Raw genomic sequence first — 23,657 nt, forward strand, 5'->3', positions numbered from 1 at the left:
GGAGGGAGAGGGAAAAAATGGGCACTGGAATGGTAAAGTATCAGCCAGCAGCTGTTGCGTGAGTGACAAACTCAAGGGCTTGTGATATGAGAGGCACAGAGGAGAGGAAGACAGCAGTAGCTGTGCTGTCCAACATAAAAACGAATGGACTGGCGTGTAATAAAGAAAAGACGGTACCTGGACACAATAATATTTGCATGCACTTAAGGGTCTTTGTGCAAGCTGAGCCCCCATTTTTGACGGTTGTCTGTAATGTATGAATGAGGATTCGGGAGAATGAATGCTGTAATGTTGGTCATGTGCTGGCAGGGGGGCTTTTGACAGGGATCTACATTGTCAATTTAGACTAGACAGACTATGTCTGAAGAAAATGTCTGTCAACACATTGTCCAGGTTGCCTTTTGATGTCTGAAATGATGATTGGGTAAAAATAACATAGATTCCTCCAGTCATTTTTTTTAAGTGAGGCAAAGAAAGTCTTTCTCTTTTTTTTTTCTAATAGGAGATATGCCTGAAGCTATTTTGTGACTGCTGCTCTATACAGTTATTTCCTAAGGTCTGATGCACCTGTTGTGGGTTTGTGCAAGTAAATGAGATAAAATTGAGAAGCAGTGTTACAACGTTTCCACTAGTATGTGAACAATGCTTAATTCCTCTGCGTCTCTCAAACTGTTGGACACTTCTTACCTTTATTTGGGTAAACAAAGGAATTCAGTCAACAATAAGGCTTTGTTTATTTTGCTTAAAATAATGAGTGAGTTTTAAAGAGTTTGTGAGGCTGTCGCATTCGAATGAATGTGTTAGGCAGCGTAAAACATTTAACAGATCATGTTTTAATTTCATTTAAGGCTAGTAAAGCTAACCAAATTAATAGGTAATTAATAGGTTATTAAATGAATTTTTTATTTTACATTTTTTTTTATTTTAAAATGAATTAATATGTGGATGAATCTGAAAGTTAGTTTCACATGCTTGAGCATATTAAATTAAAATAATTTAATGACAAGTGTCCATAATTTAATGAAGAGATTTGTTCCTCATAGTTGGATAAAAGAAAGAGTGATTATATATATATATTTAATTCAGTTCTGTGTAAACTGTTTAACTGTTTTTGCTTTTAACAAAAGCAGTTTCAGCATTTACAATAATTGTAAACTATGTCAATTAATGAAGCATATCAAATATTTTTGTGATGGATGGCTAAGTGCTTTTGTTTTCATTCAGTAAGGACATCTGCAGTTGCTCAACCACAACATTATAACTGTGAGAAATCTGTTATTTTGTTATTCTCTTTTTTATTTTTAATGGTAAAGACATTTGCTGCTTGATGATTTTGTTAAAAATGCATATAATGCATGTATTTTATAAACATACAAGTCTGTTAAATGGTCACCTGTTTATTCAAAAATACACGGTTCTTTAGAAAACTAATTTACTTTGTTCTGAGAACTAATGTTTGTACTAACTTAATAATATATAAAATTGTGATTGATGATGATGAACTTTATAAAAATCTTTTCTGTTTAACTGCTCAATTAAGCAGAATTAAACAATAATGTAAACAGAAATTGTTTGTAATTGTAACTGAGAAAATAACTGAAATTAATTAAAACTGCATTAACTAAATTTGGAGAATATTTTTTATAAATAATACACTACAAAACAAAAGTGTAAAATTATATTTTGTAACATCAGTTGGTAACACAAAGATTGTTTTAATATTTTATCTTTGATTTTAGTAAACAAACATGTTTTCAACAAGTCTACAGAAAGATCTTCCTCTCTAATTTTTTGTAGAAAATTTAAATAGTTTAGATGTGCGACTGTACGTTATTTGTAAAAAACATTTTCTTTGGTTTTGCAGATGTATTCTGCTAGGAAAAAAATATATTCATAGTAATTAAGAATGATTTCTTAGTATTTTAGCAACAATGGTTTCACATCAAGGAAGTGTTTGTTCAGCACTGTAGGTTATTGCTGTAATACATAATACTGATATCTGAGCTTAAATGAAGAGAACATTGTAAATGATTAAATATTTGTGTCTCAGAATTAGTTTTACTATTATCATATTATAGGATGATTGTTTCATGTAACTGTGATGCTATCTCTATGTGTTTAAATTAATATTATAATCATATTTATGATATGAGATACATATTTAATCTTATCATTGAATTTATGAGAAATATAACTATCAGTGTTTTAGAATTTGCTTTGTCTTACTGTGTGAGAAAGACCACACAGAAAGACTTCCTTGATTTATAGAAACCTAAACCTTAAGCTCTTCGAGTTTCCATGGCAGAAAACATCTAGAGTAACGTGTGATAAACTTAAATGTAAAATCAGCTATAATATTTGAAGGGTCTGGCAAACTTTGTTTGGGTGTGTCTTCACGGATATCGCGTTAATTGCAGGCATCCGGGAAATAGCATGAGCTGCTTAGCCCAGTAAGAGCAGCCTTGTGTGACGTCATTATTCCGCGAAAAAACAGCATGGTCAGGTTAGAATATAGAGGCGTGAACCACAGACAGGCATTTGAATCAGACCGTAGTTAACTTGTGTATGAGAGGGGATATGTGATGTTCTGCCGTGTCTTTTTTGACATATCATATAAGCGATTTGTTTAAGACTGTTTACTCTGAAAGATTTTTATCCCGGCTAAGTTAATGAACTTAAAGACTAGAAGATGCTCATATTACTGTTGAGCGTAAAAAAAAAAATTAAAAAATGTTTGGCTTCTTGAATGTCTTAAAATGAGCTCAAATGAAGCTATAAGCGTTGATTTATAGATGAGGGTTAGAATTACACGTCACTGGATGGGGATTCCAAACGTTGCTGACAGACGGATATTTATATATTTTATGAAGATATTTTATGCGAATAGGGAAAAAAACCTTACAGAAACAACTTTCATGTTGCGTTTGTTTACACATAAATGTTTTAAACAATCAAAAACGTTCTAAAGCTCAGTATTTGAATACCGGTAATTTATTAGTAATTGTTTTATTTAAAAAAGAACATCTGAATGGTGACCTGAAAAGAAACGTTTTATATCGTTAAACTGAAAAAGGATGCATCCTTGATGTTGTTATGACTCGTAGTGCCACTGTCTGAAGCTATTAATGCAGTATTTAGATGTGTGAAACCCATTCATGATACCCTGCATTACCGAAATTGCAGTGTCGGCTGCATGTGGGTAACATTGCAGTTTCCATAAATAACGCTAATGTTTAATTAGGAAATGAAATGACTACGTGTTTCAGCATTTGAGTAATTGGAATTGCTTAATTACACCCTAAATTCCATGCTGTCACTAATAGAAATCATTCTGCATGCTCTGTTAATTTATAATTTAGAATCCCTATTGCGTTTGGTCAGGGTGAAGTACTTTAATAGAAATATAGATTAATGAGGAGACTACCTTTGAAAATGACGACTTTCATATTATTTAATTGTATTGCGTTTTGCCCTTTCAGCATAATTTGTAATCTGCTTCACTTTATCTGATAAGACACGGACCTTATAATTAAAATAGCTTTAAGTTTCTCAAAGCATCACATTCGGGGTTGCAGATATTGCTGCCGCTCTGCTACGTTTGTATAAATTTATGTATGACATCTGCGTGCGGCAGACTCTGGGAAATAGCAACGTTCATCAGGTGATCGGCAAAATAGATTAGGTTCTTCCTGGCACTTTAGAAGGTGAAGTTCCACAGACAAAGTCTGCCCGGTAACAATCCGAAAGCCCTAGACGCACGCAGAAGAACTATTGGCTATGCAAATTGACAAAGGGGAGGAAACAATCTACAGCGAGAAAAAAAAAAGTTTTAAAGAGACATTTCCTATCACATTTAAAAGTGTTGAAACGAAGCAACTGTTGCAAGAGTACATAGCTGCGGTCTGTTGAGTTCTTCAGAATCACTGTAACATGCTGGAGAACCTCGAGATGCTCCTTGATCAATAACTCACTGTAGATGCTCTGCAGAAGACACATTAACGCTATTTAATTCTGATGTCCCTATTATACGTAATGTTAACATGCTTTGCTACTTAAAAGACTTTCTAAATGGGTTTGTGCGTTATGCACGTTCAAAATCGTCACCTGCATGGCAGAACGCAATTTGGAACGCTCACATCTCCTTTTGAGGCTTGGCTTTTTGATCCTAAATAGAAATATGACGCTTTATATAATGCACCGAGGGCAGTTCAAGAGAATGACTATCATTCAGCTGCTATCTCTGTCGAGAGAGCGTTGCTTCATGCTTTCGCTGCATTTCCTAGAAAGCTATCTCGTTGACCACAGGCGTTGCTGCTTCATGTAAGATAGCTCTATTTCGACTTTGTGATGACGAGGTGGCGTTTTAGTGTCCTTCAGTCAAAAAAGAAAGTTTTTTTTGGCAATATATTGGTCTAATTTGCGTAAAAGTCTGCCTGGGCATGACTATTGATCATCTAGGATAGACATAGCCTATTATTTGATACGAAATAATATCATCAATAAAAACAAAACAAACCCACTTTTAGAACTTTTTGCGATATCATACATAAGTTGAGTGTTGCATTGGGTGCGCTGTGTTTATGTTTACGTTTATCCAGCCTCGTTAAAATAGTTGCGCATTAATGGGTGAGTTGACTAAGAATGAACGTCTTGCATGATCCATAAAAATATTAGCCAATATTGTAATTCTTGTCCATCTTGTGGGGGCTATTGATAACCAGAGCAAGAGGGCTGGAAAAGAAGAGGAAGACCAAGCATGTTGCGTCTGGCCAATAATAAGATCTGCTTTGTGAAGCTTGCGTCACACAGCCTTACATCTGCAGACCTCAAATGTTGCAGCTAGAGGAGCAGAGCAGAGAAAGAGACTAGTGGGGAAAAGTTTGCAAAAGGATCAGGACTAACCTGGACAGCCCTGTAGACTGATTTTATGTGCCTGAGAAGTCCTTTCCGCTCTTTTTGACATTTCGCAAGCATTGTATTTGACTGTTTGTAGGCATATTTGAGATCGAAAAGGACTGTAACAATCATGGAACTGCTTTGTCTCGAGATGGACACCATTGTAAGAGCCCGTCCTGACCCGAATCTTCTATATGATGACAGGGTACTACAGAGCTTGTTGACCATCGAAGAGAGGTTTCTTCCCCAGTGTTCATATTTTAAATGCGTTCAGAAAGATATTCAGCCCTTTATGCGGAGGATGGTGGCAACTTGGATGTTGGAGGTTTGTACTTACCCGATCATTTCCGCGCTTACACCGTATCTTCAAAACGTCTAGCAAAGTGTTTTCTCCTTTATTCTGTCACGTAAGCTCTGTAGAATGCAAGTAAAGGAGCTTCTTTAATATTTCCGAAATGGCAGATCCGATTTTGTCGCGCTATTTATTTTATTGCAGTCATAAGCGCTGATTTTGGACCAAGTTCACGATTAGATTTGCAGGGGGATGGAGGTTTTCGACATATGTCAGTGATCATAAGCGCATATTTCCTAAAGTTTTCGGTTCCGTTAACACAGAGGACAGAATCGTGCTTAATGTTATTTATTTATTTTTTGGATAAATATTTCCATGCACACGTATGCACTTCAATGCTTGCCGCTGTGCTACATCTAACCATCGCCATGTTGGTTTTTCTTTCACAACAACTTTATCGCAACAAAATGATCATAACAACTCTTTACATGTGCATGACTTGATAAATGAGCGTTTGAGCTATATATTTATGGTTGAATGTATTGGGAATTACTTTTCTATAATTTTGTACAATTTTTTGAAATATATGGTTGCGGAAGGGGCGAGGGCCCGCACTGCTTCTTAACCCGTGCTGATCGAAGTCTATAGCCTTGGAATTAAGTTCGTTTTTTGTCAGAATCCTTCATATTTCTTATCTCTGAATGTTGGAAACGTTAGAGGAGGACCTTAGCTTTATTTTCATGTCTTAAATTGTCAGGTGAATCGAGCAGGAGAATTTATAAAAATTTTTGAAAAAAATATTTCGGTCCGATGGTGACGCACTCATCTAAGATCGCATGCTACTTCGTTTAAAAAATCGCGTTTTAATCATATAAAACTTCGATTTGATAGCTTGTCAATTGTCGGGAATGATGTGAAAAGGATTGCTGAATATTTAGAGGTTTGAATAGTGGACCTAGACAATTTATTTATATTTTTAAATATTTTATGAAAATATGACGAATTAAAAAAACAGATCCCGTACTGTGTTGCATGGGTGTTTTTTGGCTCGGGCGATTGTGACTTGAATTCATTTCTTACTGAATGAACCAAAGGAATGTGAGTCTATTGACAAAGATGTTAGAGTCCCCTTTTCATCCATTAAATTTATACATTTATAACAGCGACATGACAAAAAATCGCACTTTTTTGGAATCAATCTCTAATGTTACCGTGACGATTTACAACCTGTTATCTATGCAACTGATGGACAATACTACGTATTTCGTTTTCTCGTCATAATTATTTGATGCATATATAGTCATTGTGAGTCATATAAATTAGACTAATTTTGTTGCGCCACGTGCATCTTTTCCTCTGAACTTATTAAGTTATGCCCTGCCCTTTCCAGGTCTGCGAGGAACAGAAATGCGAGGAAGAAGTTTTTCCACTGGCTATGAACTACTTGGACCGATTTTTAGCGGTGGTACCAACAAGAAAATGTAACTTGCAGTTGCTCGGCGCAGTGTGCATGTTTCTTGCGTCTAAATTGAAAGAGACGCGTCCATTAACTGCAGAGAAGCTGTGCATCTATACTGATAACTCAATCAGACCGCAGGAACTGCTGGTAAGCACCTAATAAACTCTTTGCATACCGAAACTTTCTAACTTATCTGTAGTCACTGCTGGAAATTTGTTTACATACCTTATTCACAGTTTTCCTAAATATATATTACTAAGCGTTTATTTGTTTACATTACAGTGTATACTGCTGTTAGGGGAACACTAAATCTTTTAACAGTCATCCCACTTAAAATAAAATTTCAGGTTATGCAAATACTTGTATACTGTAATTTGTGATGGAATTTTTTTTCAAATTGTGTATGTTTACAAATCAATGACATAAGAATTAAAAGCAGTCTGCAGCAAGTTCTGTTTGACAAAATATTCTCCCGACTGATGGATGTTCTCCACAAACATTCAAATATCAACTCAAGGGTATTAGAGTACGTTTCCATGCATGACAGGGCTATTACGCCATCTAGTGGCAACTATGCAACCCACAGCTTACATCAAGGCTGAGGTCTTATTCCACCTGTATTTGTTGGTTGATTATAGATAGTCTTACAGGAGTCCAGTGATTTTAAGACTCTGCCAATTGAAAGATCTACTGATTACTGACAGTCTACTGACTGCTTGTCACTGTCTAATTGGCTAATCATCATTCAGCTTCTTCAAATGCATAGGTTAACTATATGAGTAATGTTTTAAAGCAAATACTGAAGACACAAAGGCAAAATATGCTGGTAAATTACTCATTACTCAGTGTCAAGGGGAAATACACTACAAAGTGGCATAAAAACGTTCTACTACATTACGTCTGCACTTGGGTTTTCCTCCGCTCTTGACACTACTAGCTCATCAGTGTCTAGTGGGCAGTTTTCTAGTAGCTCAGGCCAAAGAAAAAAATTATTTTATTTATGAGTCCTCAGCAAAATGCTGCTGTGATGTTTTTGTTTTTTCTTAGCCTGGGCTTAGTGTCATATCTTTGTAGTTGTTGTTAGAGCTTCTGCTGGTCTGCAAAGTCCAACAGAAGCAGGAAGCCGAAGATCAGCTGTCACAGTCGTCTTCATTTTTGTCCTCGTTAGCTGGCAAAAGTTCTTGCAAATGAAACCACAGTGGCAGCCTAGAGGTACGACTGGAGGGCTCAAAGAAGGAAGTGGGTTCCTGCATCAAGGCTGTGTTGCAAGAGTGTCACAGTGAGTTTTAGGGCTGGCCTCAGAGCACTTGTGAGGTGACACTGGACTTCTGAGTGGAAAGTTCACAGAAAAAAAAAAATGTTGTCCTTAAGTTACCTAAAAATGGGTCAAATTTTTGTGGTCATTTATGGCCTCATAAATGTTCTACAGTGCTTAGAATATGACCAAAGATTGAGTTGGACAATAGGTACACAGTCATTTGCTGACATTTTATGCAATGTTCAGCCTCTTCACTTAACTAGGAAAGTTCACCCAAAAATGAAGATTCATCAAAAGTAATCATTTACTCAACCTCATGTCGTTCCAGACTTGACAAGAAGATATTTTGAAGAATGCTTGTCCGTACAAAGTCAGTGGGGTCCAAAATGGTCTCTCTTCAAAATATCTTTTTTGTTCTCCACAGAACAACAGCAAACTGATCATGCATACTGCTTATACTGCCTAAACTTTACAGATCAGTTAGAACGCAAAGCCTCATTTTCACATTAGCATGTAATTGGTTTTCTTTTGGAGAACGCCTCTGCTCATAGTTTACATTCCATCATACCTCTCTTGGTGTACCAGGAGTCAATGGTTTTTATTGAGCAAATGTGGCTCCAACATGTCATCCGGGCTGCATGTTCACATGAGGCACCTCCCCTGAGAAAAGAACTGACAAGAACGTGTAGCTGTTTGTACTTTTGGGTGAGTCACTCACCAGTGAAATCCAGCAGAGGAAGTGGAGAAATCACGCGTTAGCGGAAGGCTGCCATTGTATTCCTTTTCACTTAGAAAGCCACTGCAGGGGTGTACGTTCAATCCTTGTCGGTGCTTTAGAGCAGTTGCAAAGGCCTGTACTATGTTTCTCAGAAGGTAATGGCAACCATATTGGGCCATCTCATGACTAAAATGCGTGTGGTTGACTTGTGGAGAAAACCACCTCCATCTGAGTGAGAGCTCAGTCATAAGGACTGTCCCAGCAAATGCAAGTTTTCCCCAGTTAGTCACTTGCTCCCCTGTTACTCACCCCACTTTAAACAGGATGGGGGAGTGGTTATTTGACGGATGTTGTCTTCTTGTTGACCGAAGCCAAATGACTTAGCATGTTACGTTTACATTTGTCACTGTGAGTTAGGTCAAAGCAAGTTCATGTTGTGCATCAAGAGTGCCCCCAAAAGACGAAATCGTGTCATCAGCACTGTCACATTCATGGTCACTGTTGAGCCCTGTTTATTCCATTGAGGTTACACCTCAATCTAATTACAAGCCTTCTCATATATATATAATATAATGTTTTTACAAATGTGTTTGTGGTTGCACATGGGCTAATGACAGGTCCAACATTTAACTGTGTACTCAGACCTCTTTTGACTTGACAGATCGCTATAAAACATACTCACAATTACACTTATATGCTTAGGAGGAAAGTACCCGATGCTGGACAGCCTCTGCGAAGTGACTGGGCAATCTGAGTGACCCATTTTTCAACTCAAGTGTGCCTGCATTCAGCCTTGTAGCTTTTAGGATTTCAGCTTGTATCTTTGCGTAGCCAAGACGCAGAGTTTTACTAATGCTAGATTTTTATTAATGAACTTTGAGATCTGAATATCTCAAGTACTGCTAATTGATTCTGATCACGCAAAGTATTTACGTTTGAATCTATAATGATTTTGCTTCTTTCCTCAAACCTTCTTTTCAAGGAATGGGAGCTGGTTGTCCTGGGCAAATTGAAGTGGAATCTGGCTGCTGTCACTCCCAATGACTTTATTGAGCACATTATGAGGAAACTTCCGCTGCCTGAGGATAAGCTGGACCTGATCCGTAAACATGTGCAGACTTTCATCGCCCTTTGTGCAACAGGTAGTGTATTCAATGTAGATGACAGATGTTCAGAAATAAATAAATGCCCACAAAGAATGTGAACCCTGTTGAAAAAACCAACATATGCTGGTTAGGTAGGTTTTGAAGTATGGATGCTGGTTTAAGCTGGTCCTTAGCTGGTCATGTACTGGTCCTAAGCAACTAGCTCACATCTTAAACCAGTACATGACCAGCTTAAAACCAGCTAAGGACCAGCTTAAACCAGCATTCGTGCTTCAAAACCTACCTAACCAGCATATGCTGGTTTTTTCAACAGGGTAGTGCTCCACAGAACCTATCCTGCTCGGTTTTAAATGAATATTTTCTCGACATGCATTTGTGCAAAGTATCCAGCCATCTAGAAATTAGGTTACACTAGCTATCGTGTTCATGGTTAGTCCATAAATTTAAAAAAAAGAAGGAAAGATAGTGTTTGGCAACTTGTATTTGTCTTCCACTCATGTTTTTAAGTATGACTGATAAAAGATCCACTGCTCAGTCAAGTTGGTGTTGATGTCTTGCTTCATCACCTCAGTAAGTGATGTGTTGCAAAACATCCATGTTTTTCCTCGCAAAACCTGAAATCAAAGCCGACTTCTGTGGGCTTAGTATCTATGGCAACTTGATTCAGGTTCTCGTTGCAGGCAAATTATCAGATGCCATCTCATTACATTCATGAGAAACTATGTGGACTGAAATAGCGATGTGTAATGGAGAGAATTTCTCTGGAAGCCTTATGTGCTTGCCTGGTATGTTTGGCGGGCATATCAGTGGCTAGGCTTGAATGCAGTGACACTTCAAAGGGTAGTTGTATAGTTAAGGACATTCCTGCGTGCTGGTGAGCCAGTGGTTATACTGTTCCTTCTCCTAGAGGTGGACTACCTTTAGGAGATCAAACATGGAGATGAGAGGAGGGTGAGAAAACGTGAGGAGTGTATTGTTCTAGGCGAGCCAAATAGTAAAGCATGTCATGTTTTCATATCTTATCCCCTCTTCTCACGCCTCCCAGATGCTCCAGGGCATGACGACTTTCCCATAATCAGGAGCCTTTGTGGGGCTGGTTCTCCCAGCCAAGCCTGCACCCAACATCACCATAGGCAGTAATGGGATCCAGTGCACCACCCTTGTTCCCTCAGGCTTTTCCCTTCCTCCCTGGGGTTGCTCAGCTCCCCAGGAACTTCAGGAGTGAGTCTGACTTTGGGAAAGTGGGATATGAGGGGAGAGAGCTGACATGTCTTCTCCTGTTGGTTTTTGCACTAGATGTAGATTTCTTGTGAAACTGTTCTGAACAGAATCCAAACTGGTTTGAATCATTGGATAAGAATCTCTTGTTCTTGACAGGATGAGCATTGATGATAACTAAGATAATAATTTAGCTTGGTTTTTCAGAAGGTAGTGACATATACCTCTGTTGTTATATACACAAAGTAGTTGCTAGTTTAACAACAGGGACTCAATGGGTATCCAAAAGATTTTAATTGCTGGGCAGATGACTTGACCGCCGCTTTTCTTTCCTCTGTACAGTTTGCTTTATTTGCGGAGAATTCCGCGTCCTCTTCTTTTCTGAGACATGCATAAATCACGGCCCTGAGTGGGAAAGGAAGAGAAGAGCGTGGAAAGGCGACAGCTAATTTTTAATGGTTCTTCTCTTTTGATAGACCAGTTCCGTTCAGAGCACTCGGCAAGATTTGGTCAGGCAGAGTAGACCGGTTCGGTATTAATTAATAACATGGAGGGGCCTTTCAGAGATATGCAAATGACTGGAAGGCTCGGGTAGAGACAGCAAGAAAGGAGACAAAAGGAACAACCCTCCATTTCATATGCAGAGGCATGTAAGGGTCATTGCAGAAGGAACACCCGATAAAACATTTCTCTGGAGGGCAGTCTGTCGAAGGCCTGGACAGGAACAAGCTCATTAACAGCGATTATACCCCATTCTTACTGTTAAACACCCAGCACCCCCTTTACTTCGCCGTCCGTACATTGTCGGTAGATGTATACGTACATCATCTTGCCACTATTCAGATGTTTACTTATCAGAGAAATCACTTAAGAAGAATAAATAACTTGTGACTGGTGGAGAGTTCAGCAGGCCTGAAAATTAGATCTACCAATTCATGTCATTTCTCATTCAAGAGGCTCTGTTTCCTCCCACACCGGCCTGACTGCTGTTGCTCAAGACTCTGCACTGGAGCAAGACTGAAACAAGTTGTTACAGGATTTTAACAGTCAAACAGGGTTCCTGTTTTTAATTCATCTGTTTTACTATGGTTTGACAAGGCAGACCAACACGCTGCTTTTGATGATGAAATTACTTGTTGAAGATTTGTGGCAGATTGGATCATTTTCAAACAATGACAATAGACGGTTAATGTAATGGTATTAAGTAATGTTAGACATAAATATTCCAGACATCCAATTATTTAAAGCCTCATAATGAGACACAACATAACTACAAGTTATTAAGTTCACTTCCAGAACAAAAATGTACAGATAATTTACTTACCCCCTTGTCATTCAAGATGTTCATGTGTTTCTTTCTTCAGTCATAAAGAAATTATATTTCTTGACGAAAACATTCCAGATTTTTTCTATGGTGCCCGCAACTTAGAACTTCCAAAATAGTTTAAATACAGCTTCAAAGGGCTCTAAACAATCCCAGCCGAGTAAGAAAGGTCTTATCTAGCGAAGCGATTGGTTATTTTCCTTTTTAAACCCAAACGCTCATCTTTATTATCTGCAATGTGTACAGGTCGAAAAACTCCCATCTAATTTTGTTCTCCAACTTCAAAATCATCCGACATCGCTGTTTTACCTTTTTTTGTAAAGGGCATTTGATCTTTGCACGTTCACTTTGTAAACACTGCAGCGATGTAGGACAATTTCACATGAGGAGGACAAAAGTTCACATATTCATTACAGAGAATAGACGAGCATTTGAGGTTAAAAAGTATAAAATTGTAAATTTTTTAGAAAATAACTGATCGTTTCGCTAGATAAGGATCGTTTAGAGCCCTTTGAACCTGCATTTAAACTGCATTTTGGAAGTTCAAACTCGCAGGCACCATAAAAGTCCACTATATGGAGAAAAATCCTGGAATGTTTTCTTCAAGAAACATAGTTTCTTTACGATTGAAGAAAGAAAGGCACGAAGATCTCGGATGACAAGGGGGTAAGTGAACTTCTCTTTGACGTTAAGATCTAAACTTACACACTTTACCGGACTTTCCATGTGACTGAGTGCTAAACTGCAATGCCAAACTCATGTTTATGTTTGATCTTTATCAGTCAGGTCAAACATGGCTGCTTGAAACAAGACTTTCTGTTAATGCAAACCTGTACATCTGCATGTGCGTCTGGCACTTGATTTATTGCCCCTCAAATCATCGGCCTCTTTGGCCGTTCCTCAACTTTCCGGACGCTTAATTAATTTACAAGTTAAATGCGTATACAGCACATTGCACCCACCAAGGAGCTTGCTGTGTTGGCACAGGTCTGGGGATGCAGTGTGGCGAGGGCAGGAGAATGGTCCATTGAAGGGGGTGAGAGGCTGGTATACCAGGCCAGCCAGCCGCCGCTTACTAGGAGCCTTCCATCACAGGCGTCCCCACTCAGCTACATACACTGTTTATCCTCTGCATGAATATCAATGAAGCCGCGTAGAATACAGCCATTCTTCCCGTACCACTCTCACAAACCAGAGCGTCCAGCTCTGCCGCTAGCACGCGCGTACTCTTGTTCCCTCGACAAACTTGTCTTGTCTAGAGTGTGAAAAATCAGATTGCAACCCACTCAGCGCACGCAAGCTGTGTGTGGGCACCCAATTTCTTTCCCTGCTCCAAAAGGCCCAAAGAGTTGCAATGCGGTTTGTTTTGTCTTCTTCCGCTTGACCAGAACTTCTTTTAATAAAATTTTCTCTGGCCCGGAATCAACTACAAAGGGAAGAGTGTATAATAAGTTCATTTATTTGTCAACACTGAGCTTCAAAATGGCTGGCTTTGAATGTTAAGAAGGCAATGAAGGCACGCTCGTCAGTTATCAAAGGCCCCAAGGCTTTGATTTTTTTTTTTTTCCTCAAAAGAAAAGAGAAGAAAAATCACCCTTAGAGCCATCACACACAGTTTGCTTTGCAATTGAATATGGCAATATGGTAATGCAAAGACTGCCAGGGAGTGTGGGACCATGAGCCCAGAGGTGGCCCTGCATCAGAGGAATGGCATGGGGGGAATGAGGTGGGTAGGAGGGTCTTTTCTTCTGCCAAAACCTTACGAAGGTCTGGACACTAACTAAAGAATGATGCTTAGTGCCCCCCTCAGCCGCCCCTGCTGTCTGAAACCCAACAACACCCTCCCCCAACACCCATCTTTTGTGCTGGCTGTCGGGGTTGAATTGGAATCCAAGGAGAGGACTTGATGTTGCATCTCTCAATTGGATGAGATGAGGTGATGATTTCAGACAATGAGGCCACACTCTCTTGCTCACTAGACCCAGGTCCATCAGTGGCCACACTCAATTAATATGCTAAAAGATAGCAGCAACTCTGATACAAATCCAGAGCTGTTGTAACAACAAAGCTAGAGCATGTGTGCCATTCAACCTTTGGGGTATGCGTCTGGAAAAGGGAGAGGGGGAGCCGTAGAAAAAGAAGAAAGACAGAAATCAATGAGGCAGGGGGCAGACAGCGTAAGCTGTTCGTTTCTTTCTCTTTTCCTCTTTCTTCCTCCCCCTCTCGCAGTCAGTCGTCTTTTTGGGCTTCAGGCCCGTTCACAAGCTGTCTTATTTGCATTATGAATGACAGTGAGAAAGCTAACAAGGTTATTGGTCTTTGAGATGTACGCCTGTGACCACACGTGGAAAAAGGACCTACAGCAGTGAGCACTGGCAGGGGGACTGTGGCTCTTTATTCCATCCTTTCTGAAGGCTATAGGGCTTTTTTTCAAGGAGCACACGATTTACTTAGGAGCTGGAAGAAAAGGGGCCGATCTGCAAAGGGTGACTGGAGGAGAGGGATGGGGGTGGGGGTGCTTTTCAGATTCTTTTCAAGCCAAGTGAACCCTCATTATCCTGGGCTGCAGTCATTAGCAAAGGACTGTGCACAGACCTAATGGAAAGGGCTTTATTTATTAGTATTCCTGATTTGTGAATTTTTGCATTCATTTCGAGACAGATCTTAATGCCTGGTTTTGCTCTTTCCTCAGATTTTAACTTCGTCATGTACCCTCCATCCATGATCGCAACGGGCAGTGTGGCAGCGGCTATCTGTGGCCTGCAGCTGAACAGCACTAACCGCTCACTGTGGGGAGACAACCTAACAGAGTTACTCGCCAAGATCACAAACACAGAAGTTGTGAGTATTGCTGCTTTGATGATAAATTTTACTAAAAACTTGAACTTGAACGAACCGTTATGATACAAGGTATGTCCATGCAGGCGCATCACCTCACAGTGTGTATATATTTGAAAGTGGGGGCACTCTTTATTTTAAAACAGAGACTGTGATGATTCTGAGAAGATTCTTCAGCAACGCTATTGGTAATCTGTGGGGCGAGTGTAGCTGTGCCTGTAGGACTGTGAGAGGAGTGCTGTGCATTTCCCCTATTTACTCAATGGGCTTGGGTCCAGCTTCAATTCAATTTCACATTCAGCCACTGAATTACTGGAAGTGAAATGGGATTGACCCTGACTGAGAGAGTGTAAGGAAAGAATCCGCAGGGCTAGGGGAATGTGTCAGGGGAACTATGGCTTTATGCATATGACTTGCATACAAATTCACACGTACTCTTGCACGAGCGACCACCTCATGGTCATTTAGCTTTGTTTAAGGGGGAAAATAAAAGCAACAGAGAATAGAAAAGTAGGGTTAAGAGAAGAACCCAGGAAACACATTTAATTCCTGCCCTGACCTGAAGAGGTCAACCCTCCCCAAGATACCCTAGAGTGCAGTGCTGCTGGTAGAAAGCCTGCTGCCCCAGCATGTGGTGTGTGAAGTCGTACACCATAGCAGAGGAAAAGCAAATAGTCCTCCACAGCAGTAAAGGTACTCAGTGTCTGAGGAGTGTGAGGTCCAGGGCAGAAGGAATGAACTGCCTGGTCCATGAACAACTCGTCACATTGCTGGATGCCAACAAGCCATACATTTAAAAACATGCAGGTATGGCTGTGCACGCTACCCTAAGCTATACCTTAAAGAAAACATAAAGGGATAGTTCACACAGCATGAACATTCTGTCATCCTTTACCCCCATGTCAATTCAAACTTGAATGACTTACATTCCACCATGGAACACAGAAGAAATTTATTTGGTTACCAACATTCTTCAAAGTATCTTCTATTGTGTTTCACAAAAGAAAGTCACATAGGTTTGGGATGACACATGTGAACAATTCAGTGGAAGTCGGTTCAGACCAAGGAATTGAACCAAGCATCCTTAGGTTAAACTGCGCACTGAATTTGTTTGGGACAAACACACTTTGCCCATCAGAACTGTAGTATTGTGTTAGGAAAGTCTTAGAGGTCCTTTCTAAATGGAACTGGTTGACCGTTTGGTAAATCAGTGAGATATCTATACCAGGAGTCAAGTAGAAAAACCTAGTCTTCAATAAACAAGATTTTATCATACCTTGGTGTATGAGGACCTTCCAGATTGAGGTTGGGAGGTGAGCGGTCAGACAGAGTATGAAGGAAAGTCAACCCAGTTCCAAATGATGCTGCCAGCCTCCCCACCAGGAACCTTGCTGACATTTGTGGTGTCCAGTGCCTGTAGTTTCCAGTAGACATGTGATAGGGGCAGCCAGCCTCTTCCAGTCGCCCTTGGAATGTGTGTGTAGCCTAAGACACACCTGGTGAAGCATACTCTGTGCAGCAGTAAGGTACACACATGCATGCCAAACCAGGAATTGGCTTGAAGTTTCCACAAATACTCTAAGGTCTCTCTAAGAAAGAAGCAAAAGGCAATAAATATTCACCTGGCACTAGATGTTTACAGTAAAGTTTGCTACTGTAGCTACAGTAAATGATGCTTATTGTGCTGTTGTTTTCAGTGGTACCTCTAGAAGCTAAAACTCTGCTTATGGAGAAACTAATCAGGAAGAGAGAACGCACTCTTTGAGATACCGCAGTTTCTAAAAGTAGGTGAAATGTTAGAAACTCTGGGTCTGGCATGCCGAGAATGCTCCTTTGCCTAAAGTCATAATGTCATGAGGACTCTGTTATTTGCAACCGAAATGTTATTTGGAACTGAAAAGTTGCAAATTATTTAGAGAAGAACTTCAAGGCTTTTTTGGTACACGGGATCATGTGTTAGGCCCCCTGGCCTCTTGCATTAGGCCTCTGGGACATCTTAATCCCTTTCATTTCTCAATGCTGTGATGGCCGTGCTCTGAACCCGGCAATCCTTGCTTTCACTTCCCAATAAAAAACAGACATCGTTTTCTGTGGCTACTTTAAGTTTTTGTCCTTTAGGCTTCTTTCATCCAAGATGGCACACTTGGATTGACATTACAATCAATAGAGCTGAATTCTCCTTTTGGTTTCGATCCACTTTGATTAACTTGTTTGACTCTTTCCGGTGGGATACAGAGTGTTCTTGATCAGGGCGGGGTTGGACTAGCCAGGGACCACCCACTCTTGAATCTTGAAGCTCACGAAGTGCCACCCCTCTCTGGATCTAATAATTGAGATGCTCTTCTAGAGCAAGTCCTGGTTTTACCAGTAGTCACACATTGAAGCTATTAGAGTTGCCTGAATTAAGCCTTTAGGGCTTGGCATGAGTTTGGTTGTGCAGCTATAAAGAGCAGCGCACAGGGAAACGTCTTTTAAGAAGTCAGGCCTGGCATTCTTGTGGTAAGACACAGGCAGTTCCTTTACATGTTTTATGCTTTAGTTAATTTTCTAGGAGGAATTTATTTTTCATGACTAATAATGGCTCATCGTGGTGGGAAACAGGAGACCTCTCAAAGGATGTTGCCCATGATGACACCAAAGAAAACATCCTTTGAGTGATACTAAGCTCATCCTCAGAAAAAAAAAAAAAGATGAAATGCTTTCTGCCAATCACTTGTGTGATACACTGCTTCTACAAGCACGGCCCAGGAGCAATGCATAACATAAGTTCAGACTTGGGCCCATCAGCTTTTAATTAGCAGTAAATGTCAAAGGAATGCAGCCTCTCCACAAGCAACACATTCTCCACGGGCCCTGCCCATGGGCCATTCACAGCAAACTTCCCACAGACGCCTGGTGTGCCTCAGACATACCCACTAAACAGGAGGGAGAGCTTTGATCACCGTGCATCCGTTTAGTTTCACTAGAGGGCATTATTGCTCATTTTGGTGACAGTGTGAAAGCCATTTTAAATATGCCATGTGCTCTTTGGAGCCACCCACAGGGTTGCATTGGGTATTTCTCATATTTTATCTATTAAAAAAAAGATTTTTTGTTCTTAGCTCTACAGAGCAGGAAGAACACTCTGGTGGGCTCAAGTGAGATCCCCTTAGGTCATTACATGCTGTTGTGAAAATGAAAGGGTATGAAAAACTTAAACGAAACACTGTCTTGTTTTATCCACAGGACATGGATGTAATTAACATAGCAAACTGTGCTGTTTTTTTCAACAGCTATTGTTTGCTCTTTTACAAAGTCGTAATTTAATTTTGGGGGTTTACTACAACATGCTCTCATGCTTGGTGGCTCAAAAAACACTTCTTTTTTTTAACATAATTTACATTTTTTACAATATATTTCTCCCAGCCTGGCACAAATGGCTCGATTAGTTCCGGGTTTGATGAAGGCCAGCCTTCTGAAAAATGAAGTGCTGTGATTGGTTAGCTGTTCCCGTACGTTGTAATTGGCGAACAGCTTAGACTGTGTTTCAGTACTGCCACGCCCCTTGCTAAAGCAATATATCCTTAATTATAATGTCTGCTCCGTTATAATTAAGGATATATTAAGGTATAGTTGACGCTAATGTAGTGTTTGGTCCTATCGTCAGCCTGCGCGATCGCCGATACATGATATTACCATGCTAATTTATTGAATTATTTACATACTTAGTTTCATTGCCCAAAACCAGCTCCAGCATAAGGCTAAATGCAGCCTAATGTTTTTAATATGACTTAACATGACAACAGTTTAATAAAAAACATTGTAAGTTACTAAATATAATGCTTACATTTCCTTAGTTATTCAAAAAGCAGCTACAGAAAACGAGCAAAGAACATTAACATTATCAAAGTACATCATCACTTATTAGCCTAGTCTAGGACAAATTTATGCAAAACACTTGTATTATAAGTGAAGCTGTCTACACTGTATGAAGAATAAATCTCTTTTTGACCCACTATACTGCTCACGTCTACGTATGTTACGGCTCTGACGCTCTGATGCTTATGTTTATACCAGCCGCACCGTGGCTCGTTGAAGCGTCCCACGCTGCATTGCTAAAGTTCGGCTAATCCCCCACCTCGTACCTACCCACCTCCCAACCAGCTGAATTTCCGTAGGCGGGATTTATTTTAATGATATTCTAATAAGCTTTGTGACATCACAACACCCAGAAAACAACGCTGTAGTCCAAATGAGCCGTTCGTTGTAGTTCTTGAAAAGGGATTTTTTAACAACAAAATATCTCACTTTGGTGTGGACTTTGAGATTTGTAACTTTTGCCATTGCACTACAGGCGTCCCGAGTTCGAATCCAGGCTTGAGGACCTTTCATGATCCCGCCCCCCTCTTTCTCTCCCACTTCACTTCACCACTAAAAAAAAGGAAAAATGCCAAAAATAAATGCAAAAAAGATGCAACTCTGTGCATGTTTGTTTTTTTTGCACCTTACTGGAAAGCATATATAAAAATTATTATTTGGAAACTTTGTGGTTTAACTGTTAAACCCATGAGTCAACTGTGTGAATTCGCATTTGCTCAGTACTACTGATGAAGCAATTCTGGAAAAGTCCAGACATCGCAACTATGTAAGTGGCCTGTTTGTATAATGCTTTGTGTTTGATGCATTGCAGGATGTGTTAAAGGCATGCCAGGAGCAGATTGAGAGAGTGCTGATGAATAACCTGAGGGAGGGCCGCCGGCAACAGCAGAAACAGCAGCAGCAGGAACAGGGTGGCCCGCGCAGCAAAGCGCTCGATGACCAAGACCAGTCCAGCACCCCGACCGATGTACGAGACATCAACTTGTGAGCTTGCTGCAGGAACGCTGTGATCCGTCTTCAAGAGGAAAAAAAGAAAAAAAAACAACAAAAAACAAAAACGACAAAAAAACAAACAACCCCAACAAAAAGTGCTTGCTAGTCTTTGTAGAGTTTTATCTTCATTTTCCAGTAAAAAATTGCTCCCGTAAATGGAAAAAAAAAAAAAGAAAAAAAAAAAAAAGCTATTTTAGATACAAAAAAAAAGATATTTTTAAAATGATTTGATACTGATGCAAAAAGCTCTACGGTGCCTCAGACTCTTAGAAGGGAAGCGTGTAGTATTTTGCAAACTCTTTTGATTGTGTAAACATAATAATATGATATTTAATGCAAAAGTGATAGTGTAAAGGGCTTTTCTAAATAGAGAGTCTACTGTATCAGACTGGCTTGAAAGGGTACAAAAAGTGGGGCTATGTTTTTTTTCCTGTTTTGTTGTGATTTTTTTTTTTTTGGTTCATGTTGGAATGCCTGAACTTGAACACACAATGAGGTGCCATGAGTATGAATGGACGCGCCCATTCATTTGGATGTGTACTAAGTGCATTAGGACCAGAAAGAGGGATTAAAAAAGGAGTGGTGAGACACAAGTCTTATGTTAAGAACTCAAGGCTCTTTTGCTAGGGCAACAGGGGCTATGTATCAGACTATTAATATTATTATGATTATTATTATTATTCCTGTTAAACAAGCAAGTTATTGTCTCTCGATGCTAAAGTTACAGACACTTCAAATAAGCTTTTGTCAAGCTGCTTGTGTGCATGCATTTACGTGTGGTGTATGTTGGCTCTTGTGCAAGCGTGTACAAGTTACTCTATATCAAGCACTCTTGTGTGAGTCATGTGGGCTTTGTTTAATCATCTATCTGCAAGTGTTTGGTCATAGAGACTGGTTCATTGGTGGGCACATGGTCAAAGGACTGGACAGGGGATAGTACATGATTTCACAATGCGTTGAGGGCCTCCTGTATCAGTGCCTTATATGTTAGATGCTTTTTTTTTACTGGCCTGGAAACTGCTTGAGGGCTGAGCCCAACCCAGTGCACAGAACAAGAGGAGGCAAGAACAGGGAGCGGACAGAGACGACGACGTTCCCTCGTATCTTCTAAAGGCAAGAAGAGTTGTTTTTAAAATATGTGGGTATGGTTGTGGCATCCTCCCACTAAATATTACAGTTGTATTGTATACAGACAGTTTATTATGTATTTTGTCGTGAGCGTGTTGAAGGAGCCTAAGGCTGGTATATACGGTTGAAAATGAGTCGTGCGAGCAAATGTGTGCTAATTCTGTTAGCAGTAAAGGAATGTGTAGGCAAGAATGATCGAGGACGATGACGATGAAGCTTGGTTGGTTTGAGGTTTGAAGCATGCTGCTGAGATGAGGATGCTGATGTGGAGTTACATGTGATTTGTTAATATGCTGATATGGAGATACAGAGAAGCAGGAAAGGAGGCCAAAGGAGAAACAACAGCTATGGTTTCCATACATCACCTGATATTTAAAATCTTTAATCTATTTGTCTGTTTATTTGTTTGTCCTTTAGTTTTTATGTCTCGTGTTTGAATTACAGACCAGTATCTAAACCAGTTTGAGTGATACCGCTAGCGCACGACTGGGGAAGGTTACTCCATCGGTTTCAGTTCAGAAAGCATATTCGCCATGGATAACAAATGGTTAAGGTTAATGTTTTTTTTTTCTTCTTTCTCTTTTTTCTTTTTTGGGCTGGTTTCCCATGTTTGAATCATGGCGTGTTCAGTTCATTATAGCGTTAAAGCATTGGAAACCAATGTCTGACGACAACGGCAACGAAAATAAAAATAATAAAAAAGACCAAAAAATCAGACAACAAAATAACAGAACGAAATGGAAGAAAAAATGTTTGTTGATTTGCACGCTCCAAGGGCAGTTTTCGATTTTAAAAAAAAGACTTGTGCAACTGCAACACTGCAGAAAAAACAATGTTATATAGTGCCTTGAGTCTGATGTAGACTTTCACCCTGTTTTGCCAAGATTAAGCGCAAGATCCACTACCCAGCCATCCAAAATATGCTGCTTCCAAAGGTTGAACTGGCATGGGGTTAGAAAACATCCACAAGTCATTACACAGTGGCTAAAAACAGGGTGCATCAGTAGCACAAAACGGCTTTCGTATGCTGAATTCTCATAGCTTACCTTGAAAAGGGGCAGTCGAGCTTAGGTTTGTGTCCGTCTGTGTATGCGTGTGTGTGTGTGTGTTTGTGTGCATGTCCTTCTGTGGGTAAAGGAGATGTTTACGTGTACTTGCGTTTCCTTTCTCCAGAAACGGTTCTTAGCGATGCTTGAGTTTCACATGTCACATTTCCTCCATCCTCGCACCAAAACCCCCTGCCAATCTTATTGTATTAAGTTAGTCTGTCTTATTATTTTCCCGGGTCTCTGCTCTGAAAATGAATTACAGTACTGTTCACAGATTGTATGGGTGGCTAAGTGGTTTGAGTTTGAATATGGACCGAAGTTACGTTCCTTAAGGGGTATGATACTGTATTCCAAAGTGATGAGAGATGGAAAGAGTGTGAAGACATCAATCAAGTGTCAATATTGTTAATGAGTTATTGTTTTTTTCCGCTGCTAAAAAGCTATGATTTTTTTTTGTTTGTTTCATCGTATACACAAAAATAACATTACATAGTTGTGATGTCACATCAGTGTGCTGCTATTTTATAAACAAAATTGTATTATAATTATTTTACTGCTTACAGAATACTTTGAGAATACAGAAGTAGAGGGTAAAAGAAGAACATGAAATGAGTATTCGACTGGAAATGCTCTTTGTACAGTGTGCTCTTATTAAGGCATGTTTCTTTACCTTTTAATCTTTTTTCCTCCTCTTCTTTCTCTGTCACATTCTGTAAGTGTGGTATCTCTATACCTCAGGTTTACTGGACATAAAAAGACTTTCCCATTACCTCACACAGCTCACAACAGTTTTTTCGGGAACCTGGAAAGGACCGCACAAATGAGAGGTTATGATATTTCTGCTGTGTCTGATGTAGTAAATTCAGTGGAAGTGAATTTCCAAAGTAAATGAATAGCAAGCTTACAGGGCTCCCACCTGGACTTCAGAAACAGTGGACAGAGGAGGTGATGAACGCTCGACAATGTCTTATGTACACGGCCCATATCAGTGGATGTAAACCTGTAAATATCAAACAAGCAACAACATTGAGAAAAGCCCTCCTCTCTCCACTTCAACCATATCATGTACCTCAGTTATGTCTGTTGCACAACCTCTGTTCAATAAATCTGCTTTAAAGAGTGTGGTGCTATGTTGGTCCTATGTTATTGTTCCCTTTTATTGGCTGAAAATAACAATGGGAATCTATCCGGCATGTTAGAACCTGGTAAAGAATGTGTTGATAATCAGACACAGGCCAGATGGAAAATGACACATTTCAAAAATAAAGCAGACGTTGAACTTTGCTGTTCAACAAGGTTTCTTTCCAGAATTATCCGCTAAGTAATTACAACTAAGTCAGAAATTGTCACAGCTGATTTTGAGGAGATGAACTATGAGGTAAAGTCATTAGGGCTTGGCAACTCTGTGGATATTCTTTGGATTTCTGTTGAACTCAAATCATTTGTCATTGAGAGCATGAATGAAGTTAAAAGAGAGGACATGCTGTATGCTAAGGTCAATAAACTTACCTTGAAAGAAC

At 39.7% G+C, this 23,657-nt stretch overlaps 1 protein-coding gene across 1 annotated transcript; it reads left to right on the forward strand.

Moving 5' to 3' along the window:
• The first annotated feature begins 4,687 nt into the window (after positions 1-4,687).
• On the forward strand, positions 4,688-23,656 carry ccnd2a (cyclin D2, a). Its single transcript, XM_051099360.1, has 5 exons — positions 4,688-5,221; positions 6,579-6,794; positions 9,606-9,765; positions 14,964-15,112; positions 19,779-23,656. The coding sequence occupies exons 1-5, from the start codon at positions 5,027-5,029 to the stop codon at positions 19,953-19,955; spliced, it is 897 nt and encodes a 298-aa protein (XP_050955317.1). The 5' UTR covers positions 4,688-5,026; the 3' UTR covers positions 19,956-23,656.
• The last annotated feature ends 1 nt before the right edge of the window (position 23,657 follows it).

The sequence above is a fragment of the Labeo rohita genome, chromosome 25 (assembly GCF_022985175.1).
Source record: "Labeo rohita strain BAU-BD-2019 chromosome 25, IGBB_LRoh.1.0, whole genome shotgun sequence".
Taxonomy (NCBI): Eukaryota; Metazoa; Chordata; class Actinopteri; order Cypriniformes; family Cyprinidae; genus Labeo; species Labeo rohita.